This window comes from Geospiza fortis, unplaced genomic scaffold (genome assembly GCF_000277835.1).
Source record: "Geospiza fortis unplaced genomic scaffold, GeoFor_1.0 scaffold213, whole genome shotgun sequence".
NCBI classification, from domain to species: domain Eukaryota; kingdom Metazoa; phylum Chordata; class Aves; order Passeriformes; family Thraupidae; genus Geospiza; species Geospiza fortis.
This window is the reverse complement of record NW_005054399.1, coordinates 1,653,372-1,669,820: the sequence shown is the minus strand read 5'-3', so window position 1 is coordinate 1,669,820 and position 16,449 is coordinate 1,653,372. Positions and strand designations below refer to the sequence as shown.

Below are 16,449 nucleotides of genomic sequence, written 5' to 3'. Positions count from 1 at the left end.
GAAAAGTGATCCAGAAATATGTTTTAAAAGCTGGCATCAATTATTTCACATCTTTCATTGGAGCAGATCAATGCTTGCCATCAAAACCTGTCAGTCAGTCAAATCAATCTCTGAAATCAAATATTGTTTTCCTTAGTTGTGAAAGCAACAATTCATATGGGCTGAGCACAGCCCTCAGTGCTCTCTGGAAAGACAAATCCAGGTTTTTCATGGCATCATTCTTGAGACCAGGACACTTCACCAGCTCCTTCAGAAGAACAAATCCTAAACTGAGGCCAGAACTAGACTGGAAGGAGGGCTCTCCATGACTTTGCAGAGCTTCCAGAGCCTCTCCTGAATCAAACCCCTGCTTGAGAGGCTCAAGTTTTAGCGAGCTCTATCCAGGATTCTCACTTGTGCAGAATGCAACCTTTTTCCTTTTTCTGTGTGTGGGTTTGTTTGGGTTTTTTCCCCCCCTCACTACCTTGGCTTTGAAAACAGAATCTTTGATTGCCAAAGCACCAGAGAATGTGGCAAGGCGAGCACAGACACCCAGGGTGTGACGTGGCCTTGGGAAGCCTCGGGATGCCTTCCCAAAACCCTCGCCTGTGCCTGAGGCCGGTTTTTCATGGGATAACCAAGTCATGCAAGCATCCCACATGCAAATCCACCCTGCTTCCACCCACCCTTGCAGCAAAACCTCCAAGGGCCCAGCTGCTCTTGGATTGTCCCCATCCAAAGTGCCTCTACCTGCGGACCACATGTTCAGACACACTGATGCTGCGGGATCGGAAGGCATCAACTGCAGAGGGTTCTTTCAGCTCTTTCACTGGAGGAGAGTTATTCAAGCCTTGCTTTGCATTTTTGGCTAGTCTTAAACTACTATGTGGAGAAGCACCAAGCCCCAAAAGAGGTCACAGAAGGGAGGAAACCATTGTAGGGATGTAGGTTGAAAGGTCACAGTCACAGGGTCAATATTGGGGGATCCCGGAGGGTGATGGAAAATAAAACAAACGCCAAAGAAAAAAAAAAAAGGGAAACAAAAATTAAAACATACAAACAAGCAGAGCTGAAAGCTTTAAAAAGACAAACCACATTTTGAAAACAAGATTTTAAATGTGCTACAAAACAAATGAAATTAGTACAAGTTAAAAGAAAAAAACTGGTTGAAATGAGAGTTGGAATACTGGGCTGTTCAGCAAAGGCAAGGGCACCTGAAGGCTCCCTGGCACAAATTCCTCAAGGCTGAGGAGTTTTGTACACTTCAACCCCCTCTTGTGTTGCCCCAACTCACCATGACTCGACACCTGAGGGCTTCCACAGATCCTAAAATGCTTTACCTGGACTAGGTCACAGCAGTTTTTAATAAGAGACAGGGATCACAACACCCAACTCTGTCCCCACTAAGCCTGGCCCAAAGCTGAGCCTTCCCCCAAGTCACAACACACCCAGGGCCTCCCAGAGGTGTCCCTTAGCCCAGCTCGAGGCCCTGGGGACACTGAGCCCCTGTTCCAGACCCTGCCACACTGCAGAGCCAGCAAACAGCCCTGGGGATGCTCCTGTGCCACCCCAGCTGCCTCAGCCCGGGCTCCAGGGAACCCCCTGGGCTCTGCGCTGGCACTGAAAGGAAATTACTGTGCACACTGGCAAGTGCCAGGAACACGTGGGAGATGACAGCAATTAAGATCCAAGAGGCACTTTAATTAGTCACTGAGATGCACGCCAGGCTCGGGGCTAATTTGGGCAGAACAGTTGGTCCAGCAGCTCCCATCCCCAGGGATAAAATGCAGGCACTAATTTAACTCTTCTGGCTCTTTCTAAACACAATTTGTGTGCCATCCTCATCTCAGTGAGCTCTTACATCTCAGATTGCCACCTGCAGGGATCAGAATTTCTTTGTCCTCCTCCCAACAACCTCTCCCAGATCACTTTAGGCCACAACTGCTGCAGAGAGCACAGGCTCATGCTCAGGGATCATCCCCTACACCAACATCAGGACACCCAGCAGCCCTGGGAACTGCTGGGATCCTTATCCCTTGGAACACCCAGCACCTCAGCTACGGCAGGGAAACATTCTTTGGGCTTCAGGACTGAAAACCAAGCCCAGAAGCTTCTCAGGCAAGGAAACTGGAATCTGCTCCAGGCCTTTCCTCTGTGCCCTGGCCAGAATCCAAGCTCAGCCAGGCCCAGAGGCAGTGGCATCCTGCTATTCCAGTGCTTTGGGCACTGCCTGAGTACAGCCACACTCCTCAGCAGAGATTTCTGTGGAAAGTGATCCAGCAAAAGCCTTTAGAGACAGTAGTATTCCAACCTGGTAGAATTTAACAGGTTTTTTAGGGGGAAAAAAGAAAAAAAAAAGATTAGTTGGAATTCTAATTGGAGAGATGAGTGTCACTTCTCTTCCAAGTTTCTGGATGAAAGAGGAGGAGATGGGAGAGATGAAACACAACACAAGGCTTACAGCTGCAGCAGTAGGGCAGGGGTGGTGTTTCTGCATTGCAAGACTCTGCTGCAGCCTTGCAGGTGAAGTAGAGGCACTTTCCCCAGGGCTCAGATGCCACCATGTGCTCACTGCTCACAACACTGAAGCAAGTTAAGTGAACCAGTTTAGGTAATCCCTGCAGGTAAAAGGACGTTGGAGAAACCCTAAATGCCTTCCAAGGAATATCTTCCTCCCCTGGCAAATGTTACTTTGAATGATTGCTGGCAAGAAAGTCTCTGACTTCTGAAGGCTTTGCTTAAAACTGTCATGATGGCTTCAAAATTCAAAAAATAAAAAAGGGATTGGACAGAAAGCAGCTGTGTGCCAGCCAGTGCACTGACCTGGCTGGGAACACCATGGAAAAACACAGTACTGGCTCTCTAATTTATCCAGGTCGTTGATCACAACCATTTCTCTGGCAATCATCTGAAAATGACTCGTTAGGGATCACTCATCAAAAGGAGTTCACACAATCCACATGAACGTGGGATTCTGTTATCTCTGGTATCACCCTCTTCTCTCATCTCTGGTAACACTGCACTGACACACCCCAACCTGACACAAGTGTTGATTTCCAGAAGTGAGCACAGGCCTGCAGGACAGGCAGTGCTGCCTCAGCTGCCCCACTCAGCTGCCCCCCCAGGCTGCCAGCCTGGCTGGATCCCAGCCTCTCACCAGCCCCACTTGTCTTTGACCTAAAGAGGTTTACTTTGCTTGCTTACTGCACTGCCAGATGGGGATCAGTACCCAGCCTCCCTCAGGGACACGCAGGGCAGGGCGTGAGCACCAGAGCAGGGACACCAAACCTGCTGGGGTCCAAGAGAATTTACCTCTTTGGCCTCTCATTGAGGCTGGTGCTGCGAGCCCTGAAGCTGTCCTTCTCTGGGGTGTCATCGAAGGACAGGAGCACGTTGGAGCGCAGGCCCTGCGTGGGGACAAGAGGTGACAACGTGAACAACGTGTGGCTCAAAATCTGCAGCTCAAAATCTGCAGCTCAAAATCTGCAGCTCAAAATCTACAACTCAAAATCTGCAGCTCAAAATCTGCAGCTCAAAATCTACAACTCAAAATCTGCAGCTCAAAATCTGCAACTCAAAATCTGCAGCTCAAAATCTGCAGCTCAAAATCTGCAGCTCAAAGCACGAGAGCTCACAGAGCTGCCAAGAAAACCAGAATTCTGGTGGCTTCAAACAGAACATTCAAAGATGTCAGCTCAGTTTGGATCAGTGAGGTCCCCTGAGCGCTGCTGGGCTGAGCAGTGCCATTACCTTGGTGATGTAGGGGACAAAGTCCTTGCGGAAGGGCAGGCGGCAGCGGATGAACCACATGGCGATCACGTGGTGGGCCAGGCAAACGATGTACTGGTTAAACCTGCAGCAGCAGAGACACCCCAGCTCAGTGTGCACTGCTCAGCCTGGCACACTGAACTGCTCCTTCACCTCCTTAAAGTGTGAAGAAAAAAAACCAAAAAACTCAAAAATTCTGTTCAAGAGAAACGGGTTTTTGTCCAAGGTGATGATGTCCCAGAATTGTATCGTGGAATTACAGAATGGTTTGGGTGGGAAGGGATCTTAGACTTCATACAGTTCCATCTTCCACTATCCCAGGTTGCTCCAAGCCCTGTCCAGCCTGACCTTGGACATTTCCAGGGACCCAGGGGCAGACACAGCTTCTCTGGGCACCCTGTGCCAGGGCCTCCCCACCCTCACAGGGCAGACATACCCCTTCTTCAGGAAAAGCCTGGTGACACCAGAATGAGCAACATCCTATGAATAACCTTGAGCCAAAAACTACAAGAAAAGGCTTTCCAAGCTCTGAGTTTCACAGATGAGAGAAGCACATTGCTGTGGCCTTACTTGGAGGGGTTGGTGTAGGGCAGGGAGATGGCGAAGACGCTGGCGTACTGCTCTGCCGCGAAGTTCCGGTACAGGTGAGGCAGCCTGGCCAGAGCTGCAAGAGTCCAACAGCAGAACCAGCACAGGTGAGCCCTCAACACAACCCTTCAACATCCTCACTCAGTTTAATTTCTAAATTTTTGTTTTTTTCTGAATGATCAGTGACATGGAAGTTAAAATCATGTCATGCAAGGAGAGGAAAGCAGCTCGTATTTCTATATAGCTGCACGACACAGAGCGTGTTTTTCTCTTCAGAGCAAGAGCTTCATACAGAAAACTTGTAACAAATGAGGAGATCCAACATTTATAACCTGAGCAGGGGCATCACAGTGCATTCCATATGACCAACACCATCAAACCCCCCCATTCCACACAAAACCCACAACTACAGAAACCGAAAAGAAAAACATCACGACTTACTTGAGAGAAATTCCAGCAGAGGGATTGCCATGTTGGCCGTGGCAGAAATGTGGGTGAGTTTGACAATTAGGACGGGCAGTGCCTTGATGATGATGTCGGGCATCTCCACGCTGCAGACTGACAGTGCCACCACGCACTGGTTGGCACAGCGGTAGATGAGCCCGTGCTCCAGGCAGTACACGATCTCTCGCTGGCAGAGCAGGGAAACACTCAGCACACCAAAGAACACCCTGACACCACCCCCTGACTCTTGGCAGCACCCCAGAACACCCTGCAAGGTACCCCTGCTGCAAGGAACCCCTGCTGCAAGGCTGGGTGACGCAGCTGAGTGCTAACACTGAGCTTTAAATAACGCTGCAGATACCCCAGGCCACACTCTTACCAGGGAACCCAAATCAAGTAGGTAGTTGAGACTTTAAGTTCCTGATTCAACAGAAATTTTGTGTTTATAAGAGGGTAGAATTACTCAGTGACCTGTGAGGGGGGAGAGGTGAGGAGTGAACCCACAGTTAATCCTACCTGGAGTCACCAAAGTGTTTTTTCACCAACAGCAAAGGGCAGTGTTACCTTGCACTCCTGTCTCCTAACCAGCTCCCAGGCTAAACCATGCCCTACAGGCTCCCATGTCCCCACACCTGCTTGGCTTTGTCCAGGTAGTTGTGGTAAGATATCAGCGCTGTCAGCACGGGGACCACAGCCAGGTGCAGATCCGTGCGGGAAAAGCCTTCGGGGGTCCCGTGGAGCCTGTCCGTGGTCTTCTTGTCTGTGAGCTGACACATCACACAGCCAGTCAGGGCACCTCTCACTAAAACACCCTCTGAAAGGCAGCAGAAGGCACTGCCCACAGCTCCCCAAGACCTGTATATACATATATCCATATACTCGCATTAAAACACACAATTAATGCCTATTCTGTACCTAGAACAACCCTCACAAAAGAGAGGGTGAGTGAGGATTGACAACAAGCCTGCTAATCTTTAACATACTAGTCCGAAGACAAAAAAAAAATCACTCAAAAATCCCCTCCAAGCAATTCCCAAGCAAGCCAAGGAGCTGGGGGCCGTGCTTCAGCGGCATTACCATGTAGCTCAGTGCAGAGGCCAGCTGGTCTATGTTGCAAGGAGAAGTTAAAAATAGCACTTTATAGCGGAGAGACTCGGGTAATTTGTTGAGAACCAACTTCAGCACCTTCCAGTCTGTCTCCTGCAAAGACAGAAAATGTTAAGCTTGAAAATTTTTGCATGATTTCACTCGAGTTTGGAAGATCAATCAAGTTGCAGACAATGTGTCATTTCCTGGGCAGATGTAGGTCTTGTCGTGGTTGATACAGAAAAAGAAGTCACAAGTTTCTTCCTGTCTGTCACCCAGCTCTAGGTGCAATATTGGCACCACAAACTGGAAAAGACATTATATTGAGATCTGACAGCCAGAATCCAATTCTCCTAAGCACCAGCACCAATTAACTCCCAGAGCAAGCCAAGCCCTCAGCACAGAACTGTGTCCAATGCCACCCTCAGGAACAATTCCTATTTACAGTTTATTGCTGATGAAGCATTCACAAATTCTCAAAACACCTCACAAACTTGCAGTGGGAGAGGTTTTAATTCCAAATGCCCTTTCAGAAGCAGGATGGCCTCTTGGATCTTGTTTAACAAGCACAGCTTTTGCCCTTGCCTGCTCTGAAGCAGTGCAGTGAAAGCTGTGCTCGTTTCCTCAAGAGCTGGACTGCTGCTCCCACTGGTGGCTGTGAAGCTGCACAGTCACACCCACATTTTGAGCAGGAGGAGCAGAAATTGCTTTTCAGGTTTTATTTAAGATCTCTGGGCTGGAATTTGACAGGCAGCTGGTGCCAGGAGGGGACAGAAGGATGCCAGGATGGGACACAAAGATGCCAGGAGGGGACACAAGGATGCCAGGAGGGTACATACCTGCTTCAAACACTGCAGGAGGACCCCAAAGACCATGGAGTAGGGCAGGTGTCCCACCCGGACAGTGCCACCCTGGGAAGGCACACTGGGGCTGCCTGAAGGTGGGGACAGGGTGCCAGGGGGCTTTTTCTCAGAAGCCCTTTTCTCTGCCTCTCTGCAACACAGAAAGGGAGAAAAAATACATGTCATTTTTACAGCTTATTCGTGTGACCTACAGAACCACCCTGTTTGGGAGCCAGGTTAAAGACCGAACAATATAATCTGCATTTTCAATTTTAAAAAGCACAGGATTGCCCAGCAGACACACTGCATCAGCCAATTTGATCAATGAAGGATTTTTCTATCTAATTTAGAAAGATATCTTTTGGGGTGTGTTACACAACTTTAGACAAGATATAAAATTAAAACTAGCCAGATTTGTACAAATGAATCAAATTCAGTGTGGAACTGGTTTGAGGCAAAAAATTGCACGTTTTTGGGGGAAGCTTTGTGAGCAGGAGCTTAAATTTCATGTCTGAGATTGAGAGCTCTGCAGGTAAGTGATTTGTAAGAACAGCTCACCAATGCCTTACTGGTTCAGACAATCCTAGGCTGTAACTACAGAGTGGTCTAGGATGTGGAAGATTTAGAAAAACTGCAGATTGTTACTGATGGAACATTATGCTGAGCATACAATTTAGTTGGGAAACACAATTTAGTTTGAAAAACAGCTTTTTAAAAATAAAAAATAAATTAAGAAGTGTCCAAGGCCAGGCTGGGCATGGCTTGGAGCAGCTTGGGACAGTGGAAGGTGTCCCTGCCATGGCAGGGGAGGCACTGGATGGGCTCTAGGATCTCTTCCAACCCAAACCATTCTGTGATTCTTTTGCTTAACACAATGGGAAACCTACACAAAGTCACAGAGGCAGTAGGGGCTGAACCTCACTGCTCCATCCTTGTTGGCAAGGCCCAGGCGGTGCAGGGAGTCAGCTCGGAGCATCAGCAATCAAACACCAGCAGCAGGGAACACACTGGAGTCACTCAATCCCCGAGCCACCACAATACTCTCCCACCCCAATATGATATTTTTCCAGGTGCAGAAGGATTTTTAAGAGATGCCACAGCTTGTTCTGCAGGAGGCATCACTGCCGGCATCACACCACATTTACACACCCGTGTGAGCCAAGGAACATTACATTCTACTTCTTGCAAGCCCCAGAGCACCCAGTCCCCACCTTTACCCAGGAGCCCCAGAGGGCTGTGCAGCTCTGGGGGCACAGGGGCTGCTCCTACCTGCAGCCTGATGCTGCTGGCCACGGGCAGGCTGTAGCAGTACTTGTAGTGGCGCTGCACGTGCTGGATCAGCATCTCGTACACGCGCATGGCGTGGCTGGAGGGCAAACTGTACAGCTTGGTCTGCAGGCACAGAAACACAGAAACACAGGCCTGTCACACGCCTGGGCTGCACTGCCACTTCCAGCAGAAAGGCAGCAAAAGCTTCATCCTCACTGTAACATGTCCAGGTGGCTCTGGAAGGAACCTCTGCAAAGATCCAGAGCTGCTCTGGAGAACAGCCTGCTCTTCAGCACAGCCCAGGACATCCTGCCCAAACACAACAGATCTACTAAATCTATTCAAGGTTGTCAGCTCCTCCTTCCTGCTAATTTATGGCCACATCCTCCCCCCACACAGGAAAATGTGCTCACCTGGGTTGTGCAATGGGAGTTAAGAACACAGAACACTTAGCAAACAGTCCCAGAGTGCTCAAAATCAAAGGACTGACCAAAACAAGACTTAAAATATTAAATAGTTAAAAGTCAGAATATTTATTAGTGGGAGAAGAGTTATCTAAAAAGCCAAGCCCAGCAGAAGAGTATTATGAAAAATTTGTGTTTAATGCTCTGCAGCGTTTACCTGAAGAATTATCAGGAGCCCAAGAACTGCTGTCTTGACATCCTCCAGAGAAGCTGAATATGACAGAAGGTCCCTCTCTTCCAGCTCAGAAGGAGATGACAGAGAATGTGCAGCCACCTTTGAAAGAGAAAAGCAACACGTGGTTTAAACCTGCAGCACATCCTTCCTCTGTTTCCATGCTGGAAGCCTCAGAGCCTCAGGAAGTCCTCCCTGCTGGGAAAGCTGCCAGCCCTGGAGGTTTAATTCACCTTCTCGATGATATCCAGCAGGCTGTTGAAGTGGTGAGTGTTGCAGCCTTCAGCCAGGTCCACCAGCAGCTGAGTGGCCAATTTTCGGACCTGATGGTCTTTGTCCTCTGGGATGTGAGCCAGCTGGGAGATCACCACCAGGTTTATCAGCTCTTCCTGCAAGAGGACAGACCCTCCTAAGCTCTCAGATCTTCAGCACGTTAGAGAAAGAATTGCAAACAAAAGAACTCAGCTATTTGGGTCCCAGGCTTGTTCCTCCACTGCTTCATTCCTTCACCTCCTCTTCCATCCCACAGGTATTTCTGTCTGCCAGCCCTCCAGATATTTGTGACTTTTATTGAACTTTTCAGCGCTTTGGGTTTTGTCTGTCCCAGAGATCTGACAGCCCAGGCTCAAACAGACAAGAGATCTCTAGGCCTTGGTTTTTTGAGAGAGAGAGGAAACACCAACAGCTTCATGTTTTCACAAATCTTGAAGGAACCCATCTCTGCCCCTTCCTGCCCTCTGACACTTTAGGAGATCCTAAAGTGAGATCCACATCCAGAGGAGATCAAGGTATCCCTGGATATCCCCAACTTCTCTCTCACAGAGTTTCCATCTTGGACAGCAATTCAACTGCAAGCACCAAGACCAGTCACTGCTCAATATGTCCAGTCCCCATCTTTTACAAAGCTTTTAAATCAGCTTTGAACCTCTGACATCGACTGTCAATTCTTCCAAAACAACATAGACATGGATTTAACAGCCTTAAAACAGGGAAGCCAAGACACAACCAGGTTTGCCCTCAAAACCCTGCAGCTCCCACTGCAAGTTGCCCATTCCTGTATCCAGCTAAGGACAAACAATGGCAAATCCCCCCACAAGCATCCCAAAGAAACAGCTCTGTGTGGGATTTAGAGCCCAGGGCTGTGGCTTCTCCATGGGCAGAGGGGACTTGAAATCCCCAGGAAAAAGTGCCCCACCAAAGGCTTTCCCACCCACCTGAGACCTCACCCACCTCATAGAACTGTCTGTTGATGCTCAGCACAAAGGACAGCACATCCAGAACCTTAATCCTAACAGCACTACGGCTCTCGTTCCTAAAACAGGAAAAGCAAATCCAAAATGAATAAAATAAAGAGTTGTTGGTATTTAGGGAACGGGGAAAAGTAAAACTAAAGGAAAATAAGAAACTTTTTCAGAGTTGGAACAGTAACTGTGAGAGATCAGCTGAGCCCTCAGTTAATGTCTCTAGACCTGAAATCAGATTCAAGAACAATTGCAAATTCAAATCCCAGTTCAGCTTTTACTCCTTCTGCAGACCTGTAATTGCACTTTCCCATTTCCAATCCAAACTAGGAAGCACATGTTAGAAGAACAAGTGCTCTGGTGAGCAAATTTAAAAGCAAACACATGGCACTGAGGAAGAGCTGCTCTTTGGCAGCATTTCACCGAGGAGACAGAAGTTTGTTAGTGCTCTGTGTTGATGTTTCAGAGCACAGAATCCCTTAGGGAGCACCAATTCAAAACCAGATAACTGGAATGCTGGATAACCATATGCAATCCTAATGCTCAACAGGAAAATCTTGTTTGGTGTCAGAACTACAAAGTGCTGTGGAGTGGAACACAACTGCCTAAGCTAATTGGAATAGTATTGAATGGAATGAAAGAGAAGGAGAAAAAAGCAGCATAAAGAACTCAGTGGAAAGATTTTCTTCTCTTAAATAAGTACGTTCATGTGCTCTGCCCTGGGACTACCACACTTCTCAGCAGCCACTTACTAACTTAGGACTTCAGAACATTAGAACTTCAGAAAACAAAATTATCTAACATGACAAGGTGGCAAGAAACACTTGAAAGTGCCTCTTGAAAGTAAGAAGTTCCCAAAGTTATGATTTCCTACCTGAAGAATCTCTCCATTAGGAGCTGCAGGTTGTGGATCCAGCCATCTTTGGCAGGGTGGATGGACTGAGCTCTGTACGTTATCAGGTTTAACACAGAAGATTCCTCCATGGAAAGACCAAGAAATGTTTTTAGTGCATAAGCAAACATAACAAATCCATTCCCCCAGCCCCCTCCATGGGAATAAGGCTCATGGAAGTCCTTGCTGGGGTTTTCTGACCATTTCCTATTTTAGGACTCTCAAATTTCAGCTGTGACAGAACAGACCCAAAAGGAGGACAATAATAAAGCCTTACTGGTCTCTGATCAGCACATCTTTCCACCAGCTCAAAAAATCTCTCTTCAGAGCCATGAAAATCATTCTGGTCACAGAGCTCTTCTACTGTGGTCAGAAGATCATGTACAATGGACTTCAGTTCTTGGCTCTCCAGAACCTGAAAAGAGACAAAACCATTCCTGGAAGAGTTCCACCTTGCCAAAAAGTGCTAATTTTAAATACAAACAGAAACTCAGAGAACCACAGCAGTGAGAATTGGGCTAAGCCTTTCTCAGCTCCCCTTTCCCCACGGTGCACAAACAGATCCATTTGCAGAAGGATTTATGGCAAAGCCTTGGGCCTGAAAGCACACCCAGGCAGGCCCAGCACGCACCTGCAGCTGCTGCAGCAGTCTCTCCATGATGTCCAGGAGGATATCCCAGGTGACAGCCTGCAGCCCCTTGCCATATTTCTTGATCAGGCGTGTGATGGACAGAACGATCTCGTAGGACACGACTGCGTTGGGACAGGTCATGGCCTGCAAACCAAAGCCCTTCAGTCAGCGAGCAGGTGGGGAGCAGAGCCCTCAAACCCTCTGCACTCAAATGCAACAAGCCTTATTAATTAGGGAATCGGCCTGGAGGCCTGAGATAAATCCATTTGGGTCCCTGCACACAAAGCACACAGCACAGAGCCACCTTCTCAAAGCAGTTCTGCTCTCCTGCGAGCAGCTGTGCCTCAGCTGGCAGACACAGCCCCATCCTACAGGCAGACAAGGGGATTAAAGCCAGTAATTCCTGCTTGAGGCACTCAGATGAGGAAATTTTGAGAGCTCTGGGGCTGGCCCTGGAGACACCCTCCCTCACTTTCTGTACCACCCACTGGGAAGAGTGAAAGTTGATGCTTTTTATTTTATTTTTTAAGGTAAAGTACCCACAACGTAGGTATTTGCTAGAAAGGATTCAGACTTTGCTTTTCTGGCTAAAGATGTGCGAGGAGGAGGCCTCAGCTACAGACACAAATCCTCTTGTTTTACTTGTTTTACTGCTTCTTCTTGCTTCAGCCCACACCAAATTTCTCCCTCTCGTCCCTCAGGCCCACAAAGATCCCTTTGGTGTGGGGCCACATTTTTGGTTTAAATTTGTCCAAGTAATCAAAAAGTTCCCCCATCATCCCATCCTACCTTGAGGAATGAAGGCAGCACTGAAGTGGGGGAGTTCCTGAGGGAATTGAGGCGATGAGCCCCCCACAGAGCCATCCCAACAAAGAACACAGCTCCTCTCAGCAGGGCTGCATCTGCCATGTAGGATCTAAGGACCGGGGGGAAGGAAGATTCAGACCATGCCACAATTATTTCAGCATACAAAGTCAATAGCAATATGCACTGTCCCAACAGGAATTCCCAGCTGTTACACATCAGGGCCCTGCACAGCAATGGACAAACATGAAAAGCAGCAAATCGTTCACCACAACTTTAAACAGAGGGAAATTAAATTCAGAAATGCCCTAAACGAGCACTTCAGCAGCATAACTAGAAAGGGAAATTATTTCTAAGCACCAGAACCTTCAGCTTGTCCTACTGAGGTTGGTGACTCCCCATCTGTCTCACTGGGCCCTTCCTGAGTCCCTTGGATTTGCTGGATGCTGCTCCCTTACCTGTCTTCCATGATCCTGCACATGTTGTAGATGGCACTGTGTCCCAGGTGGGTTCCCAGGAGGTTGCGCATGAGCTGAAACGCAGAGAGAACACCTCAATCCCCAGCTGTTAAACACTCAGGACCTACACATGGATTTAGCTGGCCATGCTTCTGAGTAAATGTGTCCTGCCTTTCCCAGGGCAGGACAGGAGCTGTCACAGCAGCAGAAACCAGGGGAGAATCCCACGGACATGACACGACTTGCACTAATGAGAAGCTGATCCCTCAGTACTTCAACAAGTTTTAACTTTAATTACTCTTCAAACCAAGCTGAAACTGGTGGCAGATGTGCCCAGGTAAGTGTGACACTTCATCCAGGAGTGAATTCATGAAAGCAAGAAGGGTTTCTGACCTTCCAGCAGGGCTCACAGAGCTCCTTCACGTTGATGGTGCGGCACAGGGTGATGATGAACACGGGCAGGTTCTCCGAGGGCAGGCAGTTGTAACAAACAACTGCATCCAGGACTTGCAAGGAAATCTTTGGGAAAGACAAAAGTGAATCAGCCAGGTCAAATCCACACCTGGCACACCCACGAAATCTTCTGGAAGTCAAAAGGGATGAAGATATTTTGGGGTTTTTTTCCTTTTAAAAAGTATTGTTGATTCGTTTATCAAATTAATGCTCTGTTTGCTTTGGAATAAATTATTGGTGTATGAGATTTGTTGGATTACAAATAACACTATACTGCATCAGCTCTCTTGAAAGATGAGAATAAACTCAGAGTCTGACGATCTGATTTTGTTTGTAAAAGTTACAAAGAACTTCAAAGAGTTCTGCAGTACTAAAAGAACCTCAGATCACTGACCTCTATGTCCATAGACGATGAAGTCTGAATGCACAAGAGGCAGATCTTGCTGTTAAGAAAGAACATTTAATTAGAATTGTTTGCTCCACATGATTTTAGGCAAATTACAAAGAGCCAGAGCAGTCAGGTTAATTGCCATGCTATTTAACTCCTCACTGCCCTTCCTGGGGCAATGTTGGTGACAGCCCAAGGGACACTGAGCTCTGCAATCTCTTTTATAAAGTCAAAGAGAGACTTAAATGCAGCTCAGGTAATGCAACAGCACAGACCCTTGTGAGACTAAGCAATGCAAACAGGCCCACCCCATGGAATGGGAATGGGAGAAGCACACTGAGTTAAACTAAAACAGATTGAACATCACAAGAACTGAAAATCAAATATTTGTTAGAAATCACCTAGGATAAAACAGATCCAGATGGGGACAAAAAATATCCCAGTTGTCTGTGTATTGATCTGCAGCTTTCTCTCTGTAATTTACCAGGAATAAGAAGGTAGGGGTTAAAAAACCCAACTTACTGGACCATGTCAGCTACGTAGTCTTCCAGGTAGCAGCTATTGAATTTCACCAGGTTCACCAGAACCAGGAGGAACTCAGACGTCAGCCCAACATCCATCCACTGCAGCACAAAATCCGCTAAAAAAGGGAAAAAACCCTGTTACCTTCTACCCAGGAATGACACTACTACTTTTTCTGTTATCACTGGGTGTCTCTGCCTGGATTTCTTGCCCCCAGACTGAAGAGGGGACACTGCTCACCCAGCTCCTCCTCCAAGTAGGTGATGTAGCGCCCGTTCTCCGTCAGAGCCTTGAACACTTCCAGCCGCTCATGCACATCTTCATTGGAGGGATAATCCTTAATAACCTTAAAAAAGTGGGCTCTGAGGATCCCCAGCCTCTCACCCTTGAAATGAAAAAAGGGAAGGGGTTAAAGCCTGGACATTAGCAAGGTACACCTCAGTAATCTTCGTGCTTTAAATTAGCTTTTTGTTGAATCGATGCCTACTCCCTTCATAAGCACCCACCCCTGCTTTCTCAGAACGCTGAGAATGACAACTTTGGGCTGATTCAGCCCCATGTTTGTGCAACACGTTGGGAAATCTGAAGAATTCCTTGTGTGCTGAACTTGGCCAGGCTAGAAGTGCCTCACACAGAACCCCCTGCATACCTGAAACATCAAAACCAGCTGCAAAGTGGGACTAGAAGGTCTGGGCAAAGACCACATAAAATCTGCTGAATTATGCTGAACTTACCCAAAGTATTTCCTCTTTCTCAAGAGCGTTACCCCAAACCAAACCAGCTTTCTGTGAGTTGTATGAAAAGTCTTGCTACGGGGTCAAACCAAGACTTAAAACCAAAACGCTTCCTTTTCTCATTTACGAGACACAACCAAAATTACAAATATGAACATTTGCAGAGAAGAGCTCCCTGGTGCTTTTCCCATTTCCCCCTGCACAAAGCCCAGTTTAGGTCAGTGTCCCCTGCCCCGTGGGGTTGCTGTCACCTGTCCCTGGACGATGGACTTGAGCAGGTGGAGCACGGCGTGCCTGGCCTCGGCGGGACGCTCGGGCTGCAGCATGTCAGCCACCACCTTCCACACAGCCTCCACGGCGTGCTGGGGGCAGAACAAACACAAAACCGTGGCAAAAGCATGAGGCAGGAGAGCTCAGCTCCCGCAGGAGCTCCAGCCAGCAGGGCACAATGAATGATGGCAATTCATGACCAAGATCCAGGGGTTCCATGTGCGGGGTTCTCTGCTCTGAGGGACACTCACCCACCTGGTCACACACTCAGAGCAACCCCAGGAGACCCCAAATCCAGCCCTACACCCAGGAACTGCAATTCCTCATTCCACACTCACTGCAAGTGGGAATATTTGTGCAGAAGCCTTCACCCAGCTACAAGATGAGTTCAAAACCAGTTGGGGGATATTTATTAACAAGCCAGGAGATAAGGAAACCTCTCTAAACATCATCTCCCATGAGCTGTCCTGAGTATCCCCAGCATCCTCCTTCCAGGATGGTCCAGGAAGCCCAACAGCTCCATCCCCTCTGCTGCAGAGCTGGAAGGGGATCACCCATTCTAAAAAAGCTTTCTAAACAACAGGAGTCCCTTATGATAGTCTGAGAGCTGCTGCTTACATTTCCATCCTTCCAAAACTCCCTGAACACTTTGGAACTCACCTCTTCAATTTTTTTGGTTTTTGCCACTTCACAAATTTGACTGATTGCTCGTATCCTGTTACTCAGTCCACACTCTATGCTCAGTTCCTGGAAAGAAATGGAGAAATAAGCTAACAGTTTATCTTACCAGAAACACTTATCCATTTCTCCAAGGGGAGAAGGAATTCTGGTCTCCTTCTCCCTTTTTCCTGCATTTTCCTCCTCATGTGCCAACTATTCTGCTTACAGACTTGTGGTACCAATTACTGGAATCAATTATTTTATTTTTCATTTCCACAGAACCATAAGGTTTTTATAAAACAGAAACAGTTCCCAGCTTGTGGAAACTGCCACCACAGAAACTTCATCAAGCTCAGGCCATAAAAAATCGAGAGGACAGGGAAATAGCCTGTAACCCAACACAACAAATATCTCCAAAGTATTCAAAGAGTGAGTAACTCAAATGCTGGAGCTGCAAAGTAGGTGAGTTCTACATCCAGCTCACTAGAGAATGAGATGAGGAGAGGGAATGATGGAGAGGAACTGAGTGCCAAAAAACCCAGGAAAGGAGCAAGGATCCCCTCAGCTGAGGTACCCCAGGCACTACCCCCACCTTCACCCCACTCAGTTCTCACACCTTGAGTATTTCTGCAGTGATGATAAACTCTGTCTGCTTGCCCTCCGACGACTTGGAGCTTCCCCGGGATGTTCCCAGCCCCAGGAGGTTCCTGAACTTCTCCTTCAGCCCGGAATCCTTGCTCTGAGGCTTTGCCATTGCTGCCCAGCGCTGAGGCCCTGCAAATAA

The 16,449-nt window shown here is 47.8% G+C and overlaps 1 protein-coding gene across 1 annotated transcript in view; it reads right to left on the bottom strand.

Moving 5' to 3' along the window:
- TSC2 (TSC complex subunit 2) overlaps window positions 1-16,449 on the bottom strand; it is a gene marked incomplete at its 3' end in the record, with an annotated part of 31,681 nt that overhangs the window by 13,999 nt on the left and 1,233 nt on the right. Inside the window, exons 2-26 of the mRNA XM_031061072.1 lie at window positions 16,282-16,439; window positions 15,666-15,752; window positions 14,987-15,097; window positions 14,242-14,386; window positions 14,002-14,119; window positions 13,486-13,534; window positions 13,032-13,157; window positions 12,639-12,712; window positions 12,166-12,292; window positions 11,377-11,520; window positions 11,023-11,160; window positions 10,728-10,831; window positions 9,843-9,924; window positions 8,846-9,001; window positions 8,598-8,714; window positions 7,966-8,099; window positions 7,595-7,690; window positions 6,705-6,858; window positions 5,857-5,979; window positions 5,412-5,546; window positions 4,777-4,966; window positions 4,318-4,411; window positions 3,730-3,832; window positions 3,292-3,386; window positions 730-861 (exon numbers count right to left, since the gene is read on the bottom strand). Coding sequence (XP_030916932.1) covers window positions 730-861; window positions 3,292-3,386; window positions 3,730-3,832; window positions 4,318-4,411; window positions 4,777-4,966; window positions 5,412-5,546; window positions 5,857-5,979; window positions 6,705-6,858; window positions 7,595-7,690; window positions 7,966-8,099; window positions 8,598-8,714; window positions 8,846-9,001; window positions 9,843-9,924; window positions 10,728-10,831; window positions 11,023-11,160; window positions 11,377-11,520; window positions 12,166-12,292; window positions 12,639-12,712; window positions 13,032-13,157; window positions 13,486-13,534; window positions 14,002-14,119; window positions 14,242-14,386; window positions 14,987-15,097; window positions 15,666-15,752; window positions 16,282-16,419 — 2,972 coding nt within the window. The remainder of the gene's footprint in view (window positions 1-729; window positions 862-3,291; window positions 3,387-3,729; window positions 3,833-4,317; window positions 4,412-4,776; window positions 4,967-5,411; window positions 5,547-5,856; window positions 5,980-6,704; window positions 6,859-7,594; window positions 7,691-7,965; window positions 8,100-8,597; window positions 8,715-8,845; window positions 9,002-9,842; window positions 9,925-10,727; window positions 10,832-11,022; window positions 11,161-11,376; window positions 11,521-12,165; window positions 12,293-12,638; window positions 12,713-13,031; window positions 13,158-13,485; window positions 13,535-14,001; window positions 14,120-14,241; window positions 14,387-14,986; window positions 15,098-15,665; window positions 15,753-16,281; window positions 16,440-16,449) is intronic.